The 26,152-nt window shown below is 43.9% G+C and overlaps 3 protein-coding genes across 4 annotated transcripts in view; 1 reads left to right on the forward strand and 2 right to left on the reverse strand.

The window, feature by feature from the left end:
• The window catches only part of fgf23 (fibroblast growth factor 23), a 50,457-nt gene extending 45,429 nt beyond the window's left edge, over positions 1-5,028 (forward strand). The window contains exons 2-4 of one of the 2 annotated variants that reach the window (XM_058077075.1): positions 3,108-3,671; positions 3,751-3,854; positions 4,049-5,028. In XM_058077075.1, the coding sequence (XP_057933058.1) occupies positions 3,425-3,671; positions 3,751-3,854; positions 4,049-4,486 (789 nt within the window). In that variant the 5' untranslated portion in view covers positions 3,108-3,424 and the 3' untranslated portion in view covers positions 4,487-5,028. The remainder of the gene's footprint in view (positions 1-3,107; positions 3,672-3,750; positions 3,855-4,048) is intronic. The other variant, XM_058077076.1, reaches the window with a different exon arrangement.
• On the reverse strand, positions 4,646-11,201 carry tigarb (TP53 induced glycolysis regulatory phosphatase b). Its single transcript, XM_058077077.1, has 6 exons — positions 11,085-11,201; positions 10,955-10,992; positions 10,709-10,830; positions 10,509-10,586; positions 10,298-10,408; positions 4,646-8,215 (listed from the first exon to the last, which is right to left on the reverse strand). The coding sequence occupies exons 1-6, from the start codon at positions 11,114-11,116 to the stop codon at positions 7,853-7,855; spliced, it is 744 nt and encodes a 247-aa protein (XP_057933060.1). The 5' UTR covers positions 11,117-11,201; the 3' UTR covers positions 4,646-7,852.
• Positions 11,202-11,293: 92 nt separating this feature from the next.
• LOC131131977 (G1/S-specific cyclin-D2-like) lies at positions 11,294-25,896 on the reverse strand. The gene is made up of 5 exons (XM_058077074.1): positions 25,525-25,896; positions 24,664-24,879; positions 19,823-19,982; positions 17,229-17,377; positions 11,294-13,390 (listed from the first exon to the last, which is right to left on the reverse strand). Exons 1-5 carry the CDS (start codon positions 25,717-25,719, stop codon positions 13,214-13,216), a joined length of 897 nt encoding a protein of 298 aa, XP_057933057.1. The 5' UTR covers positions 25,720-25,896; the 3' UTR covers positions 11,294-13,213.
• Between the last annotated feature and the right edge of the window lie 256 nt (positions 25,897-26,152).

Genomic DNA, 26,152 nt, shown 5'->3' on the forward strand with positions numbered 1-26,152 from the left:
AAAAATTGAAAAAAACGACATACTAACCCCTTACGTTTTTTTCAAAAAACACAAAATTTAAAACTGGCATTTTATGCCCTTTTTGGGTGCTTCTGGGCCCCCTGATGAGCGTGTGTGAGGTTTCCGCTGTTTTTTTGACCAGAAAAGTGCATTTTCAGCAAGTTGAAAAAATTGAAAAAAACGACTTACGTTTTTTTCAAAAATCACAAAATTTAAAACGGGCATTTTATTCCCTTTTTGGGTGCTTCTGGGGCCCCTGTTGAGTGTGTGTGAGGTTTCCTTTGTTATTTTCACCAGAAAAGTGCATTTTCAGCAAGTTGAAAAAATTGAAAAAAACGACATACTAACCCCTTACGTTTTTTTCAAAAATCAACACCCTCAAACTTTGGCATTTTATGCCATTTTTGGGCTCTTCTGGGCCCCCTGTTGAGTGTGTGTGAGGTTTCCGCTGTTTTTTTGGCCAGAAAAGTGCATTTTCAGCAAGTTGAAAAAATTGAAAAAAACGACATACTAACCCCTTACGTTTTTTTCAAAAATCACAAAATTTAAAACGGGCATTTTATTCCCTTTTTGGGTGCTTGTGGGCCCCCTGTTGAGTGTGTGTGAGGTTTCCTTTGTTATTTTCACCAGAAAAGTGCATTTTCAGCAAGTTGAAAAAATTGAAAAAAACGACATACTAACCCCTTACGTTTTTTTCAAAAATCACAAAATTTAAAACGGGCATTTTATTCCCTTTTTGGGTGCTTGTGGGCCCCCTGTTGAGTGTGTGTGAGGTTTCCTTTGTTATTTTCACCAGAAAAGTGCATTTTCAGCAAGTTGAAAAAATTGAAAAAAACGTAAGGGGTTAGTATGGCGTTTTTTTCAAAAATCAACACCCTCAAATTTTGGCGTTTTATTCCCTTTTTGGGCTCTTCTGGGCCCCCTGTTGAGTGTGTGTGAGGTTTCCTTTGTTATTTTCACCAGAAAAGTGCATTTTCAGCAAGTTGAAAAAATAGAAAAAAACGACATACTAACCCCTTACGTTTTTTTCAAAAATCAACACCCTCAAATTTTGGCATTTTATGCCATTTTCAGGCTCTTCTGGGCCCCCTGTTGAGTGTGTGTGAGGTTTCTTTTGTTATTTTCACCAGAAAAGTGCATTTTCAGCAAGTTGAAAAAATTGAAAAAAACGACATACTAACCCCTTACGTTTTTTTTTCAAAAATCAACACCCTCAAACTTTGGCATTTTATGCCATTTTCGGGCTCTTCTGGGCCCCCTGTTGAGTGTGTGTGAGGTTTCCGCTGTTTTTTTGGCCAGAAAAGTGCATTTTCAGCAAGTTGAAAAAATTGAAAAAAACGACATACTAACCCCTTACGTTTTTTTCAAAAATCAACACCCTCAAATTCTGGCGTTTTATTCCTTTTTTGGGTGCTTCTGGGGCCCCTGTTGAGTGTGTGTGAGGTTTCCTTTGTTATTTTCACCAGAAAAGTGCATTTTCAGCAAGTTGAAAAAATTGAAAAAAACGTAAGGGGTTAGTATGGCGTTTTTTTCAAAAATCAACACCCTCAAATTTTGGCGTTTTATTCCCTTTTTGGGTGCTTCTGGGCCCCCTGTTGAGTGTGTGTGAGGTTTCCTTTGTTATTTTCACCAGAAAAGTGCATTTTCAGCAAGTTGCAAAAATTGAAAAAATCGACATACTAACCCCTTACGTTTTTTTCAAAAATCACAAAATTTAAAACTGGCATTTTATGCCCTTTTTGGGTGCTTCTGGGCCCCCTGATGAGCGTGTGTGAGGTTTCCGCTGTTTTTTTGACCAGAAAAGTGCATTTTCAGCAAGTTGAAAAAATTGAAAAAAACGACATACTAACCCCTTACGTTTTTTTCAAAAATCACAAAATTTAAAACGGGCATTTTATTCCCTTTTTGGGTGCTTCTGGGGCCCCTGTTGAGTGTGTGTGAGGTTTCCTTTGTTATTTTCACCAGAAAAGTGCATTTTCAGCAAGTTGAAAAAATCGAAAGAAACGACATACTAACCCCTTAAGTTTTTTTCAAAAATCAACACCCTCAAGTTTTGGAGTTTTATTCCTTTTTTGGGTGCTTCTGGGGCCCCTGTTGAGTGTGTGTGAGGTTTCCGCTGTTTTTTTCACCAGAAAAGTGCATTTTCAGCAAGTTGAAAAAATTGAAAAAAACGCCATACTAACCCCTTACGTTTTTTTCAAAAATCAACACCCTCAAATTTTGGCGTTTTATTCCCTTTTTGGGTGCTTCTGGGGCCCCTGTTGAGTGTGTGTGAGGTTTCCTTTGTTATTTTCACCAGAAAAGTGCATTTTCAGCAAGTTGAAAAAATTGAAAAAAACGACATACTAACCCCTTACGTTTTTTTCAAAAATCACAAAATTTAAAACTTGCATTTTATGCCCTTTTTGGGTGCTTCTGGGGCCCATGTTAAGTGTGTGTGAGGTTTCCGCTGTTTTTTTCACCAGAAAAGTGCATTTTCAGCAAGTTGAAAAAATTGAAAAAAACGACATACTAACCCCTTACGTTTTTTTTCAAAAATCAACACCCTCAAACTTTGGCATTTTATGCCATTTTTGGGCTCTTCTGGGCCCCCTGTTGAGTGTGTGTGAGGTTTCTTTTGTTATTTTCACCAGAAAAGTGCATTTTCAGCAAGTTGAAAAAATTGAAAAAAACGTAAGGGGTTAGTATGGCGTTTTTTTCAAAAATCAACACCCTCAAATTTTGGCGTTTTATTCCCTTTTTGGGTGCTTCTGGGGCCCCTGTTGAGTGTGTGTGAGGTTTCCGCTGTTTTTTTCACCAGAAAAGTGCATTTTCAGCAAGTTGAAAAAATTGAAAAAAACGACATACTAACCCCTTACGTTTTTTGTCAAAAATCACCCCCTCAAAGATTGTCGTTTTATGCCCTTTTTGGGTGCTTCTGGGGCCCCTGTTGAGTGTGTGTGAGGTTTCCTTTGTTATTTTCACCAGAAAAGTGCATTTTCAGCAAGTTGAAAAAATAGAAAAAAACGCCATACTAACCCCTTACGTTTTTTTCAAAACTGTGTAATTGTGGAACATTAAAAAAAAAAAAATAACGTGACATGTTTGTGGTTTTCCCTTCCTTCCAGCCCAGAAGGACTTAATTGTCCACAAGGGGGCGGCAATGATGACGAAGTACCAAAATAAAACAGGAGCAGGAGGCCAAGCGGTCTGAGGAGGAGGAGGAGGAGAAGGAGGAGGAGGGGGGGGCCTTAGACGTAAACACCCGAGTGGAAGTGTCCCTTCCGCCGCTGCAAAGCCGCTCATCTGCGTTCGGGGGCGAGTTGGTGTTTTTTCCCCCGCAAAGGATGGAAGCAGGAGTGGCGAGAGCTCGGGTTCTTAAAGAGCAACCGGAGGAGGAGAACCACAGAAGCTCAGCACACTTCCACCATCGGACCGCTGCAGGATGGAGGCGCACAGGAGACCCGGGGCAAGGAGGGCCGCGCCGGCCCGATGGATGCTCGCCTTCGTGGCCCTCGTGCAGGGGGTCCCTGGCGGGGAGACTGCCCCGAATCCGTCCCCTTTGGTGGGCTCCAACTGGGGCAACCCTAGGAGGTACGTCCACCTTCAGACCTCCACGGAGCTCAACAACTTCTACTTGGAGATCAAACCGGACGGAACCGTGCGGAAAACCACCAGCAGGGGGCCATACAGTACGTTCTCCTTAATTGCGTGTAATCCTCCATTCATTCGTTCATGTCTTCTTGTTGTTGATGGGACCGTTGTGCGCAGGCGTCATCATGCTGAAGGCTGACACCCGAGAACGTCTCGCTATCCTGGGCGTGAAAAGCAGTCGGTACCTTTGCATGGACCTGGATGGAACACCCTTCTCCTCTGTAAGTTCTCAATGCTTCTTGGGCACCAGTTCACCTTTTCCACGCGAGCATACTTGCGTGGGTTTTGTTGACCGATTAATAATAATAGCGGACTCGAACAAGGTATGTAAGAATATGTAGAAAAATATATATTAAATGTAAAAAAAAAAGTTCCAAAAGAAAGAAATGTGAACATTATGACGTGTTTTTTTCAGTCCGTGTGTCTCCGTGACGACTGCCTGTTCGACCACAAACTCCTGGAGAACAACCGGGACGTGTTCTACTCCAGCCGGACCGGCATCCTGCTCGACCTGGAGGGTTCCCGCCAGGTCTTCGCCGCGGGACTCAACCTACCGCAGACGTCGCTCTTCCTGCCCAAGAAGAGCACGGTGCCGCTGGAGCGTCTCCTGCTGCACCGGGAGAGGAGGAACCGGCTGCCGGACGCCGGCGAGGGATCCGATTCCAGGGCCGTGCCGGAGGACGACGCGGAGCCGGACGCGGAGACTGAGCTGGAGCTGGAGCCCGGGGAGGAAGGGAGGAACGCGTCCCGGGAGATGCTCCAGCAGCAGCAGCCGCCGCCGGCGCCACACGACCCCTGGGGAGTCCACTCAGCCAACCCGGCCAGCCCGAGGAGCGGCGGAACCGTGGGATGACATTGGACCTGGGAGCTCCCCTTCCGGATGTCACGGCGTTTCCTCCAGACTTGTGAGACCATCGTGGACGTGCGTGTATTTATTACTAAGAAACACTTCAATAATCCAGGTATTATATATTTCAATAACTTCAATCATTAGGCACACCTGCAGTATCTCTTCATAAGGCTTTTATTTCAACTATCTGTACTAAAGTACCCCAGAATACTTCATCATGAAGTAGTGCGGGTCGCTGGCGTACCTAATCAATTGTCAGTGCAACCATTTCATGTAAATATGATGTAAATATTCATTCATAATCCTCAACTTACAAACAGGATTTATTTATTGAAGTACATTCTTTACCTTATTTATGTTATTTATACACATCAGGAGTACACATTCAGTATATCGTCATTGTATTGTGTCTACGTACGGAACTAATAAACATGCGGTAGTAGTACTCGCCGTTGTTGGAGTACACACAGTACTATGTACACAGCCACTGTTAGTACTGTGTGTATGACATACTCCCTATGTACACAGCCACCGTTAAGGAGATGTAGTACACACAGTACTGTGTACACAGCCACTGTTGTTGGAGTACACACAGTACTGTGTACACAGCCACCGTTGTTGGAGTACACACAGTACTATGTAGACTGCCGCCATAGTTGGAGTACACACAGTACTATGTAGATGTACACAGCCGCCATAGTTGGAGTACACACAGTACTATGTACATAGCCACCGTTGTTGGAGTACACACAGTACTATGTAGACTGCCACCATTGTTGTACACACAGTACTATGTACATAGCCACCGTTGTTGGAGTACACACAGTACTGTGTACACAGCCACTGTTGTTGGAGTAAACACAGTACTTTGTACACAGCCACTGTTGTTGGAGTACACACAGTACTATGTACACAGCCACTGTTGTTGTAGTAAACACAGTACTATGTACACAGCCACCGTTGTTGGAGTACACACAGTACTATGTACACAGCCACCATTGTTGTACACACAGTACTATGTACACAGCCACCGTTGTTGGAGTACACACAGTACTATGTACACAGCCACCGTTGTTGGAGTACACACAGTACTATGTAGACTGCCACCAGTGTTGGAGTACACACAGTACTATGTAAACTCCCACCATTGTTGTACACACAGTACTATGTACACAGCCACCATTGTTGGAGTACACACAGTACTGTGTAGACTGCCACCAGTGTTGGAGTACACAAAGTACTGTGTCGACTGCCACCAGTGTTGGAGTACACATAGTACTTTGTACACAGCCACCGTTGTTGGAGTACACACAGTACTGTGTACACAGCCACTGTTGTTGGAGTATACACAGTACTATGTACACAGCCACCGTTGTTGTACACATAGTACTATGTACACAGCCACCATTGTTGGAGTACACACAGTACTGTGTACACAGCCACTGTTGTTGGAGTAAACACAGTACTTTGTACACAGCCACTGTTGTTGGAGTACACACAGTACTATGTACACAGCCACTGTTGTTGTACACACAGTACTATGTACACAGCCACCGTTGTTGGAGTACACACAGTACTATGTAGACTGCCACCAGTGTTGGAGTACACAAAGTACTATGTACACAGCCACCGTTGTTGGAGTACACACAGTACTATGTAGACTGCCACCAGTGTTGGAGTACACACAGTACTATGTAAACTCCCACCATTGTTGTACACACAGTACTATGTACACAGCCACTGTTGTTGGAGTACACACAGTACTGTGTAGACTGCCACCAGTGTTGGAGTACACACAGTACTTTGTACACAGCCACTGTTGTTGGAGTAAACACAGTACTGTGTACACAGCCACTGTTGTACACACAGTACTATGTACACAGCCACCGTTGTTGGAGTACACACAGTACTATGTACACAGCCACCGTTGTTGGAGTACACACAGTACTGTGTACACAGCCACCGTTGTTGGAGTACACACAGTACTGTGTACACAGCCAGTGTTGTTGGAGTACACACAGTACTGTGTACACAGCCACTGTTGTACACACAGTACTATGTACACAGCCACTGTTGTACACACAGTACTATGTACACAGCCACCGTTGTTGGAGTACACACAGTACTATGTAGACTGCCACCAGTGTTGGAGTACACAAAGTACTGTGTAGACTGCCACCAGTGTTGGAGTACACACAGTACTATGTAAACTCCCATCATTGTTGTACACACAGTACTATGTACACAGCCACCATTGTTGGAGTACACACAGTACTTTGTACACAGCCAGTGTTGTTGGAGTACACACAGTACTATGTACACAGCCAGTGTTGTTGGAGTACACACAGTACTATGTACACAGCCAGTGTTGTTGGAGTACACACAGTACTATGTACACAGCCACTGTTGTTGGAGTACACACAGTACTATGTAGATTGCCACCAGTGTTGGAGTACACACAGTACTTTGTACACAGCCACTGTTGTTGGAGCAAACACAGTACTTTGTACACAGCCATTGTTGTACACACAGTACTATGTAGACTGCCACCATTGTTGGAGTACACATAGTACTATGTACACAGCCACCATTGGGGAGTATGTCGTACACACAGTACTATGTACACAGCCACTGTTGTTGGAGTACACACAGTACTATGTACATAGCCACTGTTGTTGTACACATAGTACTATGTACACAGCCACCGTTGTTGGAGTACACACAGTACTGTGTAGACTGCCACTAGTGTTGGAGTACACACAGTACTGTGTACACAGCCACTGTTGTTGGAGTACACACAGTACTGTGTACACAGCCACCGTTGTTGGAGTACACACAGTACTGTGTACACAGCCACCGTTGTTGGAGTACACACAGTACTATGTACACAGCCACCGTTGTTGGAGTAAACACAGTACTATGTACACAGCCACCGTTGTTGGAGTACACACAGTACTATGTACACAGCCACTGTTGTTGGAGTACACACAGTACTATGTACACAGCCACTGTTGTTGGAGTACACACAGTACTATGTACACAGCCACCATTAGGGAGTATGAAGTACACAGTTTGTGTAGTAGTTTTCTCAATAAAAGCCAAGCAAACAACAAAGAGTGAGAGGTCCAAAGATTGTTGACGATGACTTCCTGTCCTTTTCGTGGCTAATTTCATTGGTTGCGCCGTCACGTATCGATGGCGGCGGCGTGTTCCCACCGGTCACATGGGTACACACGATGGCGTGATGCGGTGGCGCCGCTCCTCCTCCTCCTCCACACGTAAACTCAAAGATTGCCATAAAGTGTCGCAGATCAATAAATAAGATGATCAATGGTTACCCTGTTCGATGCCGAACGCCCCCCGTCCAGGCTAGAGGTCGGTCCTGAGCGATTCCAGGTGGTCCTTCCTGTTGGCGAAAACGCAGCGAGCCCCATGGAGGACGGGGCCGGACGAGGAGGCGGCGAGGGTGAGGACGAAGCGGCTGACGCCCGTGTTGGGGCACGGGGTCAGCAGCTGGGACGTCTTGGAGGCGGGGGGCAGCGAGCACTTCAGGTCCTCCAGCAGGTGACGCACGGCCACGCGGATGTAGGCGCCGTGGCTGACGACCAGCACGTGGGCCGAGGAGCGCCGCGCGCCCTCCTCGTCCGGGGCGGCCGCGGGCGACCCCCAGCCCTGCGCATCCTGCATCTTGGCAAAAAGGAGCTTCAGGAAATTTTGGAATCGTAGCTTCACCTGGAAGGAAACAAAAAAAGCTTGAAATGGATCGAAGTTTTAGACGACCGAGCAGCTATTGGTGCATGCTATGCTAAGCTAAGCTAAGCTAAGCTAAGGGAACGTCAACATGATTATTATTATCATTCCAAGTCCATACATGTGATTTAGAACGTTGTGTACTGTTACACAAACATGAATAAACATTAGCGCCTACAGCTAAGCTAACCCCCCCTCAAACGTACCCCACTAGGCCCCGCCCCCAAAGCGTACTATATTGACCATATTCTTTACTTTAAACCATGAAGTACATTGAAGTACAGGGTGATTTACAGCATAGCCAAAATCATAGTAAATATGTTCATATGGTATTTTACACAACAGAAAATAAAATACTACGGAATAAACTACTACTATACCAATAAAAACTATTTACAGAAAGCTAGACAGAGAGATAGAGAGCTAGAGAGAGAGAGAGATGGATAGAGAGCTAGAGAGAGAGAGAGATGGATCGAGTGAGAGAGAGAGGTGGATAGAGTGAGAGAGAGAGGTGGATAGAGTGAGAGAGAGAGGTGGATAGAGAGCTAGAGAGAGAGAGATGGATAGAGAGCGAGAGAGATGGATAGAGAGCTAGAGAGAGAGAGAGATGGATAGAGAGCTAGAGAGAGAGAGAGATGGATAGAGAGCTAGAGAGAGAGAGATGGATAGAGAGACAGAGAGAGAGAGAGATGGATAGAGAGCGAGAGAGATGGATAGAGAGCTAGAGAGAGAGAGAGATGGATAGAGAGCTAGAGAGAGAGAGAGATGGATCGAGAGCGAGAGAGATGGATAGAGAGAGAGAGAGATGGATAGAGTGAGAGAGAGGTGGATAGAGAGCTAGAGAGAGAGAGAGAGATGGATAGAGTGAGAGAGAGAGGTGGATAGAGTGAGAGAGAGAGGTGGATAGAGAGCTAGAGAGAGAGAGATGATTGAGAGACAGAGAGAGAGATGGATAGAGAGCTAGAAAGAGAGAGAGATGGATAGAGAGACAGAGAGAGAGAGATGGATAGAGAGACAGAGAGAGATGGATAGAGAGCTGGAAAGAGAGAGAGATGGATAGAGAGCGAGAGAGAGAGAGAGATGGATAGAGAGCGAGAGAGAGAGAGAGAGAGATGGATAGAGAGCGAGAGAGAGAGAGAGAGATGGATAGAGAGCGAGAGAGATGGAGAGAGCGAGAGAGAGAGAGATGGATAGAGAGCGAGAGAGAGAGAGAGAGATGGATAGAGAGAGAGCGAGAGATGGATAGAGAGAGAGAGAGAGAGATGGATAGAGAGAGAGAGATGGATAGAGAGAGAGAGAGAGAGATGGATAGAGAGAGAGAGATGGATAGAGAGAGAGCGAGCGAGAGAGAGAGCGAGAGAGATGGCTAGAGAGAGAGAGCGAGAGAGAGATGATAGAGAGAGAGAGCTGGATAGAGAGAGAGAGCGCGAGAGAGATGGATAGAGAGAGAGCGAGATATGGATAGAGAGAGAGAGAGAGCGAGAGAGAGAGAGAGATGGATAGAGAGAGAGCGAGATATGGATAGAGAGAGAGAGATGGATAGAGAGAGAGAGAGCGCGAGAGAGATGGATAGAGAGAGAGCGAGATATGGATAGAGAGCGAGATATGGATAGAGAGAGAGATATGGATAGAGAGAGAGCGAGATATGGATAGAGAGAGAGAGATGGATAGAGAGAGAGCGAGATATGGATAGAGAGCGAGATATGGATAGAGAGAGAGAGAGCGAGAGAGATGGATAGAGATGGATAGAGCGAGAGATGGATAGAGAGATGGATAGAGCTAGAGAGCTAGATAGATAGATAATGTTGTTGCCTGGCTCCCGTATAATAATAATAATAAATAATAATAATGTGGAAAATAAATAAACGACATTAAATATGAACAACAATGTACAGCGTAAACAGTAAATTGCACAAATAATTGAAATCATTTTGAATAAAATGATTATTATATTATATATACATATTTTCTTATATTATATTACTATTATAAAATAAAAAGTATCGATATGTTGATTTGAGAATGTTTTTTTATAACATTAAAAGTATCGATCTGAATATTCACCTGCTCCAATGTTTCTCCACCAGGGGGCGTAAAGTCCCGGCACGACTGACCGGCAGCGTTGGCCATGTTCTTCAGCTCCTCCTTGGGTCTCCCTTCGGCGACACCGAAACCCTGAAAACAAAACAAGGACGCTGAAACTCAAGGAAGACGCTCATGCTAACATGCTAACGTGCTAACATGCTAACATCAACTCGAGTTCAAGATGGCTCACCCTCTCTGCTAGCAAAGGCTCCAGCAGCAGCTCCACGCCACAGGAGCACGTGTTGTTAGCCAGGATGTGTTCAGCAGTCTCGCGTGGGAGATAAAGTCAAATCACGCGGATTATATAACACGTCTCTTATTATTACGAGTCATATGATATATCAGTACATGTACTGTGACGACAGCTAAACGGCTAAAAGGCTAAAATACCTGCACGGCCCGCTGGAGGTTACTGGCGTACACCTCGCTGAATGGAACGTCCGCCAGGTATCGACCAACAGCCTCGGCCTGCCGTACACCCGTGTCCGAGAGGAGGGTGTCCACACCCTGGCCTGGAACACAATACCCGGAGAATATACATTATGACAAATTGTAACGCTATATATGTGTCACACTGTATACATTGTTATATTCAACATCTAAACTGATACTATTACACACAAATAAGACAAATACCTTGCAATAGCTTGTCCTTGTTGTACTGCGTTTCTCCACTGTGTGAAAACACGAAAAAAACATGTTAAATTGACATATTTCTTAATATATTTACATAGTAGCGGTGAGATTTACATTAAAAAACACTTACTGACGAACGAAGGTTAAAGTAAACGTAAACATTTTCCGGCACAGAGCACTTCCTGATTCGCAGCGCGCAGTGATGACGTAGACAAGGACGTCATTGCTTCATTCTCGAGTCTGCGCAGATGAAGACAGTCCTGTAAAGCAACAATGCCGCCCTCTAGTGGACACAAAACAGGTTAACACAGCTAAGAGAATCCCAGAAAAGAGAAGTATTGTGATTTTTCGCCAATTTATTGAGAAATTATTGAGGTACAATGTGTGGTTGCAAATAGAGGGTGCGGGTGAGGGGGTGTGTGGGGGGGGGGGGGGGGGGTGTAAGAGAACACACCAAACAACATTCTGGTGGTACCTCAAAAGAAAAGATCCCACTTAATTCCAATGAAGTGATTTAAAACAGGCAGATGAATACCAACGTACGGGAAAAAAAAAATAAAACTTTGTTCTTTTGGATGTGTCATACAGTACAGGGCGTGTTTTGAGCAGCACCACACATGTGAAATGTCTTGGGGAGTTTTTTTTTTTTTTTTTTGGAATCTGATAGCATACGTTTTCTTTTTAATTATTTTTCAAAAGATGACGCATCCTGCCATATAATGTCCCCCCTATTAAAATTCAGAAAAAAAAAGGGTGTGGCAAAAAGTGTGATGAGGTAACGCTCTATCCGTCCAAATTAACCTGAGGTACACAAAACAATTACCAGGTAAGCAGCAAGTATACAACAGATAAGATAAAAGATACACAATAAAAGAATAATTCAAAGATGGGCCAAAAAAAAAAAAAAACGAGTACTTCCAGTCCGGTAGCAAACTGTCACGTTCCCGCCAGTACAACTCACAAGACACACACAAAAAAAAAAGCAAAAATACAACAAAAAGTCATATATAATAGCAGCAAACGAGTGAATCACAATTAGGCAAATTTGTTGAAAACGAGAAAAGAAAAGCTTCGTAGCAGCAAGAGAATGACGTGTAGAGACGTGTCACTTTGGAATGAGCTCTTTTTCCCCTTTGACGTCTTTTCAAAGCAAAAAAAAACACGCATTTCGGGATTAAAGCATCAACATGAGACACTCAGGGTGGGGGGCAAAGATATGTACAAGGTCAGGCATCGACGACAAGGATCTGAACAGGATAATCCCGACTCTGGGAAGATTTGACCGGGAATGAACTATTCAAGTACGATGAAATAACTTGTTGATATTCCATGGAAATATTCCTTGTGGAGTCCATCACCTGCTGCTGTTGGGGGAGTGGAGGGGGAGGGGGTGCAGCTTCCACGACCCCGTGGGAATCCAGCCCAAAAAAAAAAAGCGAGTAAATCAAATAACTTAAGGAAAAACTAGAACCAGAACCAAAAACCTAAACAACAAACAAAAAACCCTAATAAACCAAATGGACTCTCCTCGCTTACCATCCCGTTAGAATTCTTAAGGGTTTTTTTTTTTTTTTTTTTTTCAAAGTGCATCAATATCGTTCCTATCCCGCAATCGCTCCGAAATTTCAAAACTGCAGCGAAAGCTAAAAACGTGGGAACCTGGAGTTCTTCCTCCTGTAGCTTACATTCCCGACTTTTCGGGGGCATTCCGAGCGTCCATCACGACTCAAAAAACCTGCGTCTGTGCCTTCGCCACTTGCGTGAAACCTGCGACTCGTTTTTTTTTTTTCTCCGCCAACACACGTAACCCCGCCTCCTCCGCACAACGACTTCCTGTGTGGGCAGGCCCAGCCTGCCCGCCCGCCGCTCCTCTCTTCCGCGTGACGTGGTGCTCGTGGAACCCCCCCCCCCCCCCCGCATCAAACTGTGAGTGATTAACTGTAAGGCTTAAGATGCTAAACGAGTAACAACTAAATACTAGCTAACATACGCTATCATAGTTTTGGCTGTCAAAGTAAAATATTGTAGTTCATCAAAGTAAGTTATGTTTCTTCAAGTATGAAAATATATTCAGGTTCCCGCCGTGGAGAACCGAAGGCACTATCAAGTTTCAAGATTCTTAAATATCTTGTTTGATTACATGTGGCACATACAAAAACAAGTGTGGATGGGTGGGGGGAGGGGGGAATTTCATAAATGCTAAAAGTTCGTGGATTGTCGCCATGTGTGTGTGGGGTTGGGGGTGGAAGACGTGGGAGTTCATAAGTTGACATCACGCACGTCTGTCGGGGTGCTGGACTGGTCCTGCTGCTGCTGCTCCCTGGACTTGGGACCCCCACCGCCGCCACCACCGCCGCCGCCGCCGCCCCGGGTCTCCTGCTGCAGGCTGGCGGCCAGCACGCGCTCAATCTGCTCCTGGCACGCCCTCAGACAGTCCTGCGACACGGGGGGGACATCGATACAGCTGTAAAAAAACGCTATTCTTTTACGATGAAGACGCCGTGTTGGACCCCCGCCGCCCCCCCACTTTGCTTGTTACTAAATTTCTACAACTTTGTACATCATATCCAGACTTATTTGGGGTCATTTTGATCTTTTTTGTGCCAGATTGCTGCAATATCTACGAGTTTGGACTATTTCCATTCATTCATTCATTTTCTACCGCTTTTCCTCACGAGGGTCGCGGGGGGTGCTGGAGCCTATCCCAGCTGTCTTCGGGCATAAGGCGGGGTACACCCTGGACTGGTCGCCAGCCAATCACAGGGCACATATAGACAAACAACCATTCACACTCACATTCATACCTATGGACAATTTGGAGTCGCTAATTAACCTAGCATGTTTTTGGAATGTGGGAGGAAACCGGAGTACCCGGAGAAAACCCGGGTACGGGGAGAACATGCAAACTCCACACAGATGCCCGAGGGTGGGATTGAACCCTGGTCTCCTAGCTGTGAGGTCTGCGCGCTAACCCCTAGACCACCGTGGACTATTTCCAGCCTTATTCAAATCAACTTTATTTGTATAGCACTTTTCCTGCAAAGACATGCAACACAAAGTGCTTTACAGAATTAAAAACAATTACCACAATTTAAAAGGAAAAACAATTACTAAAAAAGCCCCTCCCTCCCTAGACACACCCACCCACCCACACACACAGTAGGGAGACATGGCATGGCACTGAGGATCAAGGAAACGCCACCTTTGGGGGCCGTCCACACTGGGAGGAGCCGCAGGCCGTGCCATCGGTGGGGACCAGCACATGGGGCCTCCCCCGACTCCGACACACAGGCGGGCGGGCGGGCGGGCGGACCCCCACATCAAAAGGGAGGAACCCCCAGCCGGCCCGGGTCAAAGGGACCCAAGGATGGCAGACCCGACACAGCCCCCATTGTGGAGGACCCCCCCTGAGGAAATACTGGAGTTAAAAGCTAAAGACAAAGCATAAAATAGGACTAAAAAAGATAAAAACATAAGAAAATACGAGTTAAAAGCCTAATTAAAAAGGTGAGTCTTTAATTTTTTTTAAAATATCAACAGTCTCCGCAGACCTGAGGCTCTCCGGGAGGCTCTTCCACAGGTGGGGGTTTTTGTTCCGTGGGTTTTTGTATTGTTAAAAGGGGGGGGGGTTGATATGGTAAAAGCAGATCAGCTAAATAAGAAGGTTCAAGTCCGTTAAGACATTTAAAAACCAGTAAGAGAATCTTAAAATCGATCCTAAATCGATCCTAAAGCGTTGCGTGCCAGATTGCCACCGATTCATGACGTGAATTCATTCATCACGTGAATAGAAATTAATTATTTTGAGTCTTATCTGAAGATGTTCTTAATTAATGATGATGATCAACTTATATTTTGCTGAGTCACTCACTGCCATTTCTGACTTTGTGGACTATTTTCAGTCTTAATCGGAGTTGAATGACTTGGCTTGGAGCAGGACAAGATGGCGTCCATGATGTACTGCGGTTGATTTTGTACTATTTTGTACCATTTCGCCTTTTTTCCACCTGGAGGGGCCACGTTGGGTCAGGGTCAGCTTCTACAACCTTCTACTCTCCTGCGTTAGCGCTACTACGTTACTACTACGTTACTACTACGTTACTACTACGTTACTACTACGTTACTACTACGTTACTACTACTACTATTTCTACGACATTGTGGACTATTGCCAGTGTTTGTGCAAGGCTGCTGACCTTTCCCCATTGATATTTTGAAGATTTTGACACGTTTCATATTGGGGGGGGGGGGGGGGGGGGCATGAGAGTACAATGCGTCACATGCACGGGAAATCTGCTAATTCTAATAGCGTGGAGCTAGGTGGTCTAGAACAATGGTACCAGCCACATGAGGTCCTCAGTGGTCGCTTGTCCAAGTGGAGGTCCAGACCACCCCCCCACAGCCAAGCCAAGCACACACACTTTAAGGTGTAAAAGGTGAAGCCGGGACGGTGTGAGCGGATGTTATTGGACATGTCTTTAAAAAGCCGCCCCCCCCCCCCCCCTCGCCTCCCCAGCAGACGTGGGAGGTCGCTGGTTCGGCCGCGAGCCGGCAGCTTCAAGAATGTGCCGCCGCTCGCAAAAGAGGGGGGGGGGGGGGTTCGCATAGCATTCCTTTGAAACGTACGGATAATTGGAACCCGATGGAGCTGCCTGTTGTGACGGCGGAGGAGGTTGTGGGGGCTGCGTCGCCGTGGCAACGCCACCACAAAGCTCGGCGGCGGTGCAACTCCGCCTTTTTAGGATTGGCGTTGATTGCGAGCAAAACACGACGGCGAGGTTTTAGTCTTGATGGAAAGTAGAGAACCGAGTCTTAAAAGTCTAAAAAGCAAGGCATTAACATTTTCATCAGGCTTATTTTATTTATGTACATGATGGCGGAATTCCATTATGATTCAATATTATTATTTATTATTTTATTGATTTGTCAGGAACTTGATTTTCCTTTCAACCGGTCAGCCACTGGTCCAAGTTCTGACTTCTTGGAATATTTCTATCCTATCAAGTTCTTTTCTAAAAGGTGAGGGTGTTACACCCGCAAACATGATAACTGCCCACAAACGTAATAAACCACAAACATAATACAAATTTGCAGCTTTGAATGTAATAATCCCACAAATAAATAAAATTAATTAATAATTTTCCCACATACATAATAAAATTTGCCCACTGCAAACATAATACTGAATTTCCTGCAAATGTTATAACTATTACATTTGCAGGAAATTATTACATTTTGTTTGTGGGCACACATGTGCGTTTTAGTTACAGTATATTATTGTGTATATGGGGAAGAAATAATCAAAATAAATAATAAAATAATAATAATAGTAATAATTTTACTGCAAATTTTTATTATAAATTTTATATAATTTATATTATAATTTTATAATATAATTTTAAAACAATTGCAATTATCACAATTATGTTATCTTTTTTAATTACAAAATAAATTATAATTTAATAATTAAAGATTCCTTTAATGTTTAATTCAAATGATACTCTTTGAATAATATTTTTTCCACAAAAAAAAAATAATCTTGTTAAAATCCTCAAAATGACATCTACACATTCTCCCTCATTAAAAGAAGAACAAACAACAACAATAACCACAAAATTTTTTCTCATATTACATTTGTGGAAAGTTATTACATTTACATATTTTCACTTTCCCACATATGTAATAATATTATATAATATAATATAATATATATATTATATATATATTATTATTATAATAATAATTTATTTAATTTATTTAAAATAAAAAAAGATAATTGTGATAATTGCAATTATTTTAATAAATTTATTATTACTATTATTATATATTTTATTATTTATTTTGATTATTTCTTCCCCATATACACACAAAATCACACATACAATAATATACTGTAACTAAAACGCACATGTGCGCCCACAAACCAAATGTAATAATTTAATAAATAATAAAAAAAAATAATTAATAAATAATAAAAATAATCATATGCCCCCAAGCCCCAATTGGTTGGTTCACTAAGGCGTGTTTCCAGCCAAAAAGGGCTACAAACTAAAGTCGTACCGCGAGCAGCGTGGTGAGCATGATCCTCCACCAGGGGGGGCAAAGGCGCTCCGGCAGAAACTGCATGTGCGCAACCGCAAGAATGCGGACTCTGAGTTTTAGTTTTACGGAGACATTCCCGCTCCGCCGCTGCTCGTTATAGCAGCAGGCCGCCGCCCCCCCCAGGAGCACAAACAACTCCCATGTGGCCCCTCCCCGGGGGCCAGCACGCTTACCACTTCTGTGTTGGTGATCTTGGCCAGCAGGTCGGTCAGGTTGTCTCGGGCCAGCCTCTGGTCGCTGTGGTCCAGCTGCAGGCCGCAGACGGCAGCCCCCATGCTGCCGCTGGCGATCATGGAGGGGGGGTTCATGGCCAGGCGGTCGTCTGGTCGGAAGAAACAGATTCAGGATAAGCGAGAAGAAGTACGGCAGCTGGGTGCACATGCGCTACGCTTTTTTCCCAGGGTCTGGGTTTCCAACACAGGATGGAACTTGTGCGTTTTCCCCCCTTGGAGAAAAAGTCTTGATTAGAAAAACAGGGCAGGAATCCTCCTACTCTCCTCGGCTGGGATTCTGGGAACGGGTCCTTTCAGTCCACGTCTGGTAGACTCAACCCTAACAGGCCTGGACGGACGGATGCTGCAGTCAAGCAACCCGACCGCTCCAGACCAAGACCAAAACCATGCTGGTCTAATCCAATTCCACTTTCACTATGTTTCTATCCAATGGGGGGCATGCTTGGGGGTCATGTGACATTCAAACTTCCTTTACTCTTCTATTCGCGCTTCTTTATGCTTCTGTGGCGTCAACATTCCCAACGTTCCATGTTCCAACGTTACCAGTCCTCCACCGAGAAAAGTGATGAGGCGTTCACATGCGTCGTAAAAAGCTGCTCTCCACCAAGCGAGTTCAATGACTTGCATGATTGACTCGCTTATTGATGGAGGTGCGTGTCCAGTCTGGCTCCTCCCGGACCAGCTAGCTGACCAATAGGAGGAGGTCCTCCAGCACAGGAACCACAGGAACATCAACTCCTTAGAAAACCTACATTTACTCATCCGCTTCCTCGTTTCCTCGACTTGAATAAAAAGGTAAAAATTAATTTTAAATATTTTTCATTCAGGCGAGGCGCAAATTACAGGAAGTGTGGTTTCCACCATTAGCGGTATGGAATGGTGAGGATGTGATGGACATGGATGGCAACCAATCATTCATTCATTCATTTTCTACTGCTTTTCCTCATAAGGGTCGCGGGGGGTGCTGGAGCCTATCCCAGCTGTCTTCAGGCGAGAGGCGGGGTACACCCTGAACTGGTGGCCGGCCAGCCAATCACAGGGCACATATAGACAAACAACCATTCACACTCACATTCATACCTATGGACAATTTGGAGTGGCTAATTAACCTAGCATGTTTTTTTTGGAATGTGGGAGGAAACCGGAGTACCCGGGAAAAAACCCACGCATGCACGGGTCGGAGTATAGGGGGCGCCACAGATTACAGCCGGGATTCTCAACTGGTGGGTTGGGGCCCAAAAGTGGGCTGCGGCTCCATTCTGGGTGTTACGTTTAACATTCATTTCATTGATTCATTTTCTGTTCCGCTTATCCTCACGAGGGTCACGGGGGGGGCTGGAGCCTATCCCAGCTGTCTTCCGGCGAGAGGCGGGGTACACCCTGGACTGGTGGCCAGCCAGCCAATCACAGGGCACACATAGACAAACAACCATTCACACTCACATTCATACCGATGGACAATTTGGAGTGGCTAATTAACCTAGCGGGCGGCACGGCAGTCTGGTGGTTAGTGCGCAGACCTCACAGCTAGGAGACCAGGGTTCAATTCCACCCTCGGCCATCTCTGTGTGGAGTTTGCATGTTCTCCCCGTGCATGCGTGGGTTTTCTCCGGGTACTCCGGTTTCCTCCCACATTCCAAAAACATGCTAGGTTAATTAGCCACTCCAAATTGTCCATAGGTATGAATGAGAGTGTGAATGGTTGTTTGTCTATATGTGCCCTGTGACTGGCTGGCGACCAGTCCAGGGTGTACCCCGCCTCTCGCCCGAAGACAGCTGGGATAGGCTCCAGCACCCCCCGCGACCCTCGTGAGGAAAAGCGGTAGAAAATGAATGAATGAATAATTAACCTAGCATGATTTTGGAATGTGGGAGGAAACCGGAGTACCCGGATTGGCGAAAACATGCAAACTCCACACAGAGATGGCCGAGCGTGGAATTGAACCCTGGTCTACTAGCTGTGAGGTCTGTGTGCTAGCCACTCGACCGCCGTGCCGCCCTAGAACCAATCAAGTGAGGCTAAATGAACTGCCTCTAAACTGATGGGCGTGACCTCCTTTGCTGCGCTTCCTGCCATTGAGTGAGCGGGGGAGGCGGCGCCGGGAAACAAAGCGTGACGTCGGATCAGCGCCGCTGTCCAGGATATGAAAATATTAGCAAGGATTCCTAGCACACGCGGCGCTATGCTAACGACAACAGAGAGAGAGAGAAGAGTTTATTTTGGACACGAGGCCAAGAAGGGAGGGAGGGAGGAAGGAAGGAAGGAAGATCACGGGACTTTTTCCAACCTGGAGGCTTCCCTGTCAACAAACAGGGATGAGGGGGAAGGGGGGGGGGGGGGTGATAGGCCAGAAGAAGGATGGACATGGTGATTTCCAGGTTCAAGCCAGCGACTGCGGGATAAGGGAGGCGAGAAATAGGTCACATGCATGATGACTCATGATGGAGGAATGCTAGCATGCTAGCATACACGCGTGGGAAAGCATGCAGACGTGGAGGGAGGGGGGAGGCAAGTGGGGTCAAGGTGGGACTACCTGTGGCGCAGAGGGCGATGAAGGTCTGCGTGTGCTTGCGGACCATGGCCACTTTCTCCTTGGGGAGGGGCAGACGGCCTATGATGTGCTCCACAAAGTCGTTGGGGATGACGGCGGCCATGTTCCACTTCAACTTGCCCAGCACCACCAGCTCCCAATCCTGAAACATCCACAAGAAGCTTTCTTCTCAGTCTTTCTCCTTCCCATCACCTTCTAGGACGTTACAACCGTGAACTTATTCATAAAATAATCCAGACCGCCACAGATTCAACTAGCTATCTCCATTAAAGACCACAAAGACAATATGGCGGCCTGATACTGACGCGTTGATGATAGAGGAACGTTAAAAACGAGAGGTGGGGTTCAGCCTCAATGTTCTCCAACAGGCTGGGAATCTGCGGCACCACAAGCTCCCACTTCCACCTTATCACCCGCGTGCTTTTGTCATGCCTCATATCCTTTGTGTGCACAACGGCCACATGTGACGGGGTGCTCCCGGGCGACGGGCGCCTGCCGTCCCCCAAATCCCGCCCCGATGGACTTTCTACAGCTTGTTAATCAGTTAGCAAAATATTACTAAAATACATTTTGTAGAAAGTACACATACTGTTTAGTGTTCAAACGGCTTTCTTTGGCCCCATGGCGGGTTATTTGTAGACATCGGGTTAGAATAGAAAGTGAGCGAGCTTTGTTTGGGCAGAACGATACAGCGCAGGGCAAACCTCATTCGTTACGTGCGATACGTGCGTTGTATGGTCATATACAACGCATACTTCGGTACGAGGTACATTATTAAAAAAAAAACAAACAAAAAAAAACCTTAAACTGTATTATGGAAAGCAGGAAGTGAACAAATGTAATAGTTACCGATTGTAAAAGTACCAGATGGAGGGGTAGGATTTAATAAGCTTTGCTTCTTCCTACTCCTTTTGGACATGTGGAACTGGGAACTGATTATGGGATGCATTCAATTGTAATCTGATGCATGTTCAAATGAAATTAAACCATTAGCATTACTTCGGTACGCGACAAAAATAAATAAATAAACAAATAAATAAATACAAAAAATAAAAATAAACACAAAAATAAATAACTATAAATTTATAAAGTACATTAAAAAATAAATAAAATTAAAAAAAATCTATTAGGAAAGCAGGAAGTGAACAAATGTAACAGTTACTGATTATAAAAGTACCAGATGGAGGGGTAGGATTTAATAAGCTTTGCTTCTTCCTACTCCTTTTGGACATGTGGAACTGGGAACTGATTATGGGATGCATTCAATTGTAATCTGATGCATGTTCAAATGAAATTAAACCATTAGCATTACTTCGGTACGCGACAAAAATAAATAAATAAATAAATAAATACAAAAAATAAAAATAAACACAAAAATAAATAACTATAAATTTATAAAATACATTAAAAAATAAATAAAATAAAAAAATTATATTCGGAAAGCAGGAAGTGAACAAATGTAACAGTTACTGATTATAAAAGTACCAGATGGAAGGGTAGGATTTAATAAGCTTTGCTTCTTCCTACTCCTTTTGGACATGTGGAACTGGGAACTGATTATGGGATGCATTCAATTGTAATCTGATGCATGTTCAAATGAAATTAAACCATTAGCATTACTTTGGTACGCGACAAAAAATACAAAAAATAAAAATAAACAAAAATAAAAATAAATAAATAAAAATTTATAAAATACATTAAAAAATAAATAAAATTAAAAAAAAATCTATTAGGAAAGCAGGAAGTGAACAAATGTAACAGTTAGTGATTGTAAAAGTACCAGATGGAGGGGTAGGATTTAATAAGCTTTGCTTCTTCCTACTCCTTTTGGACATGTGGAACTGGGAACTGATTATGGGATGCATTCAATTGTAATCTGATGCATGTTCAAATGAAATTAAACCATCACACTTACCATTACTTCGGTACGTGACATAGATAAATAAATAAATAAATATAAAAACAAATAAAAAATTATGAAAATAAAATTATAAAATAAAGAAATAAATAAATTATAAAATACATTAAAAATAAATAAAATTAAAAAATTGATGTAGAACATGTGGAACTGGGAACTGATTTTGTGATGCATTCAATTGTAATCTGATGCACGTTCAAATGAAATTAAACCATTACACTTACCATTACTTCGGTACGTGACATAGATAAATAAATAAATAAATAAACAAAAATTATGAAAATAAATAAAATTATAAAATAAAGAAATAAATAAATTATAAAATACATTAAAAATAAATAAAATTAAAAAATTGATGTAGAACATGTGGAACTGGGAACTGATTTTGTGATGCATTCAATTGTAATCTGATGCACGTTCAAATGAAATTAAACCATCACCATATCGGACCGAAACGGAGGCCAAAAACAGGATTATATGACCATCATAAAAAGAATCAATTATATTTCATGTATGATTCATGTACGGCACAACGAGGGACGACGTGTGAATGAACCGTCACGGACATTTGCATTAGTACCAATAAACTAAATAAGACGAGTGCAAATATTAGCTTCCGAAGCACGCTGCCGTCAAACATTTGTGACTTTGTCAACAATGGAAACGTCTGCGTGGGCGGCTCATCTGACTTTCGACATGACCCACATTCACGCTCACATCACTCTGTGGTGTGTGGGTGGGTGGGCGTGTTACATCTTAGCTGCATGCAAATAAGTGGAAAGAGAAAGATAAGCAAGGGTGGGGCCAAATGTGACTGTACTTCCTGTTATCAAGGGCAAATATGTGCATTAGAGCGCTTGAAGTTGCCGCCGCCCCGTTGAGGATTTCCTCACTGGTGGGCTGGCATATATCCACAAGTTCAATGACGCCAATGAACATGTGATTCGTGCTCGACATTTAGCCAAGATATGCTAACTAGCTATATTTGACATATTTGCAAACAAAGCCTAAAGAAGAAGCATTGAAATTGTCATGCGGTATTGCACACTGGTCACTAGATGGCAGGAACAACAGGCCTTTATTGCAGGTCTGAATGACCTCACAACCGGCACACAATAAACATCGCAATAATAAGACATGCTAACGTAGCGGCGGGATTCCAGCTAAAAGTCATCTTTGAAGCCCCAAACTCACTTCCTGTCCACGTTTATTGTAACACTCGAGTCTTATTATGTCTACTATATTGAATAATAGGAGTGTAAGGGTGACTATAGGGGTGTTATTTCATGTCTGGAGAGCTCTTAATGTTAAGAAGCGTATTTAGAAGGCAATCAACAGGTTTTCTAGCAAGTATTCTGTTTAAATTCACTTATCACGGTCGGGTCAGGAACCAATTCCACACCATCAACGAGGGACTACCGTATTTCCTCCCTCTCGTCAATTTGTTTTAATCTTTTCATTTTAAGAGTTATTCTTCCTCATTATAAGAACATGTTATTCCTGACTTTTTCTTGCGAGATTACAACTTTTTTCATTTACGATTTCGACCTTATTCTTGTCTTCCTGTTAAATGACATCTTCAGAGTGTAAGGGTGACTATAGGGGTGTTATTTCATGTCTGGAGGGCTCTATTTATGTTAAGAAGCATATTTAGAAGGCGGACAACATGTTTTCTAGCAAGTATTCCGTTTAAATTCACTTATCACGGTCGGGTCAGGAACCAATTCCACACCGTCAATGAGGAACTACCGTATCTCCTCCCCTCTCATCAATTTTTTTTCTTTAATATTTTCTTTTTATGCATTATGCTTCCTCATAAGAACATGTTATTCACAACTTTTTTCATTTACGATTTCGACTTTTTTCTTGTTTTCTTGTTAAATGACATCTTCAGAATGTAAGGGTGACTATGGGGGTGTTATTTCATGTCTGGAGGGCTCTATTTATGTTAAGAAGCGTATTTAGAAGGCGGTCAACAGGTTTTCTCACAAGTATTCAGTTTAAATTCACTTATCACAGTTGGGTCAAGAACCAATTCCACACCATCAACGAGGGACTACAGTATTTCCTCCTTCTCGTCAATTTTCCTTACTCAATTTTTTTTCTTTAATATTTTCATTTCAAGTGTTATTCTTACTCATTCTAAGAACAGGTTGTCGTCGACTTTTTTCATTTACGTTTTCGACCTTATTCTTGTTTTCTTGTTAAACGACATCTCCAGAATGTGCCGCAGACTGATTAAAAAAACAGTCACAAGCCACAAATGGAGGCCAGGGTGCAATTTGGACACCTCTGGACTGTGACAAGAGTGAATTTGCTGCCTACTGTGTGCCCCCCCCCCCACCCACTAGCGGGAATAACCCACATCAAGCAGATAATGGGCCACCCCGTCACAGCATGAACGCCGGGCTACCAAAGCCGATGCACACATGCTTGCGTTTAACCTGTTTGAAGCCAAGTCAACATCACTTCCTGGACAGATGCCTGCCCGAGGTCAACCCCCACACCCCCCCGCCCCCCCCACACCAATGCTCCAGCTGAAGAAGCAGGCCATCCTGTGAGGATATCCAGGAATATGTAGGCCGAGACCATCAAATGGGTCATTGGTCATTTCCCTAAACACAATAGGATTTATTAAAACGTTCAAATATGGCCGAACGATTGAAAGAATGAGCATCGACTTTCCTGTCCATTCAAACGGGACCGGGAGGCGTTGTTGCTTTTCTTCTTTTGAATTTCAGTCCGAACACTAGATGGCATCACACTCCTCTCCAGCCCAAAGCAAGAATGTGGCCATTTTTTTTTTTATAGCACAGCTCTGAAAAGGAAACCCGGGTGGTTCCTGAGAAAGCATTAGCATTCGAATGAAGAATTGCATCGACTGCCGGTCAAAACGTCATCTTACCAGCAGTTCCAGAGGCGTGATGGAGTTGTCCGTGTACATGCAAAGCTTCTCTGCTGATAGCGGCCTGCTGTCTTTTAACTTGGAGGCCAGGAACATGCACACAGCAGCCAGGAGCTGCAGGAAACTTTTCCTTGTGGGCATCACCGCTAGGAATCGGTCCAAATAGTTAATAGCTAAAGGGAAAACATCTTCGCTGCTCCTTTCCTCCTCGCACACCTGGAAAATAAGCAGAAATAATAAGAAAATGGCTGCCATTCCAAGCAGAATGAAAGGATTTGAGTGTTTCTCTTGGAGATGTGTAAAGGTTGATGTACATATAAAATATGTATCTGCAAAAAAATGCACATTTGCTGCAAATCCGAGCTCAATAGGAAGTCATGAGGCAACTAAGCTTCCTTTTTTTTCCGAATACTGAAAATACTTTTAAGTCATATCAATAGTCTGCATGCCATTGCTACGAAAAGTTTGGAGTCTGCCATGCTGCTTGGCTGTCTGCCTTTTAAAAAAAATTAATAATAATTAATACAATGCATAAATTTGATTTTTTTGCATCGGTTAAATTAAAACCAGGGTGTTTTGTAGGCTTCGAGTGGGTTTCCTGCCATCAGGAGGTCTTCGTAAAGGCTTTAGCAAATGTAAATAATCAAGCTAGGCTACATCTTTTTGCGGGTTGAATTGTCTCCGTGGTGGTGGAATTTTCGACTCTCCCACGCCTTTTGGTGAGTCATCCTCGCCCGATTGTCACACAGTTCCACGCAAACCAGCGGAAAAACATCAATTTCAAGCCGAACGATGCAAATCAATCCACAAACAACAAACACAAGAGCCGCTTAGCTAGTTAGCATGAAAACAGGCACAAACCTCGTGCATCCAGCCCGCAACCATTCGTCTCATATAAGGTTGGATTTCCTTCTGGACCCGCTGGAAATATGAACATTGAGGTAAAAACCTGTCCTCGATGGTTAATAAACTTTGCAACACTCTGTGATCATTCAGGATGTTTGGGTCAGGCTGGGCTTTCACCACCGAGTCCGACTCGAGGCAATAAAGCTCCATGACTCGGCGCCCTTTGTCGTTGTCTTTGCCCCCTCTTCCTGTTTGTGGCTAAATATGACGATGAAATGGATATAGCTGAGACAACGGACGGGAGGAGCGCAGTCCTGGTCGAAGCATGAGGCTGGGACTGCAAGCTTAATTCAGTCTCGCTGCCTCCGGCTGGCTCGGTCCTCCTTCTGGAGACTCTTCGCCGTCAAGCTAAAAAAAAAAACAGCGGGGGAGGCGGGATTTCCGGTGAAGACCTTCGAAATAAAACGTGTTTCCGTGGACATGTTAGGAAACGAAACCGTGCGTTCGCTTTTACGTTCCTGCAGTTAGTGATAACAAAATAGACAATAAATTTAATGTGCTCTGATGTTAGCTTGTTGTTCAGTGTGTACATGAAGAATCGAGCTAGGCTAACAAGCCTTATTGTTGGTGCTGCTGAATAAAA

This window comes from Doryrhamphus excisus, chromosome 7 (genome assembly GCF_030265055.1).
Source record: "Doryrhamphus excisus isolate RoL2022-K1 chromosome 7, RoL_Dexc_1.0, whole genome shotgun sequence".
NCBI classification, from domain to species: Eukaryota; Metazoa; Chordata; class Actinopteri; order Syngnathiformes; family Syngnathidae; genus Doryrhamphus; species Doryrhamphus excisus.

What these genes read in the sequence shown, in the direction of transcription:
- tigarb (XM_058077077.1), bottom strand. Translation starts at nt 11,116, where the DNA reads ATGTTTACGTTTACTTTAACCTTCGTTCGTCA. An exon ending in CAAGGACAAGCTATTGCAAG is followed by an intron (nt 10,831 to 10,954) that starts GTATTTGTCTTA and finishes ATTGTGTTCCAG; the next exon opens with GCCAGGGTGTGGACACCCTC. An exon ending in AGCCTTTGCTAGCAGAGAGG is followed by an intron (nt 10,409 to 10,508) that starts GTGAGCCATCTT and finishes TTTTGTTTTCAG; the next exon opens with GGTTTCGGTGTCGCCGAAGG.
- LOC131131977 (XM_058077074.1), bottom strand. Translation starts at nt 25,719, where the DNA reads ATGGAGCTTTATTGCCTCGAGTCGGACTCGGTGGTGAAAGCCCAGCCT. An exon ending in CATCGCCCTCTGCGCCACAG is followed by an intron (nt 17,378 to 19,822) that starts GTAGTCCCACCT and finishes TCTTCCGACCAG; the next exon opens with ACGACCGCCTGGCCATGAAC. An exon ending in AGATCACCAACACAGAAGTG is followed by an intron (nt 13,391 to 17,228) that starts GTAAGCGTGCTG and finishes CCCGTGTCGCAG; the next exon opens with GACTGTCTGAGGGCGTGCCA.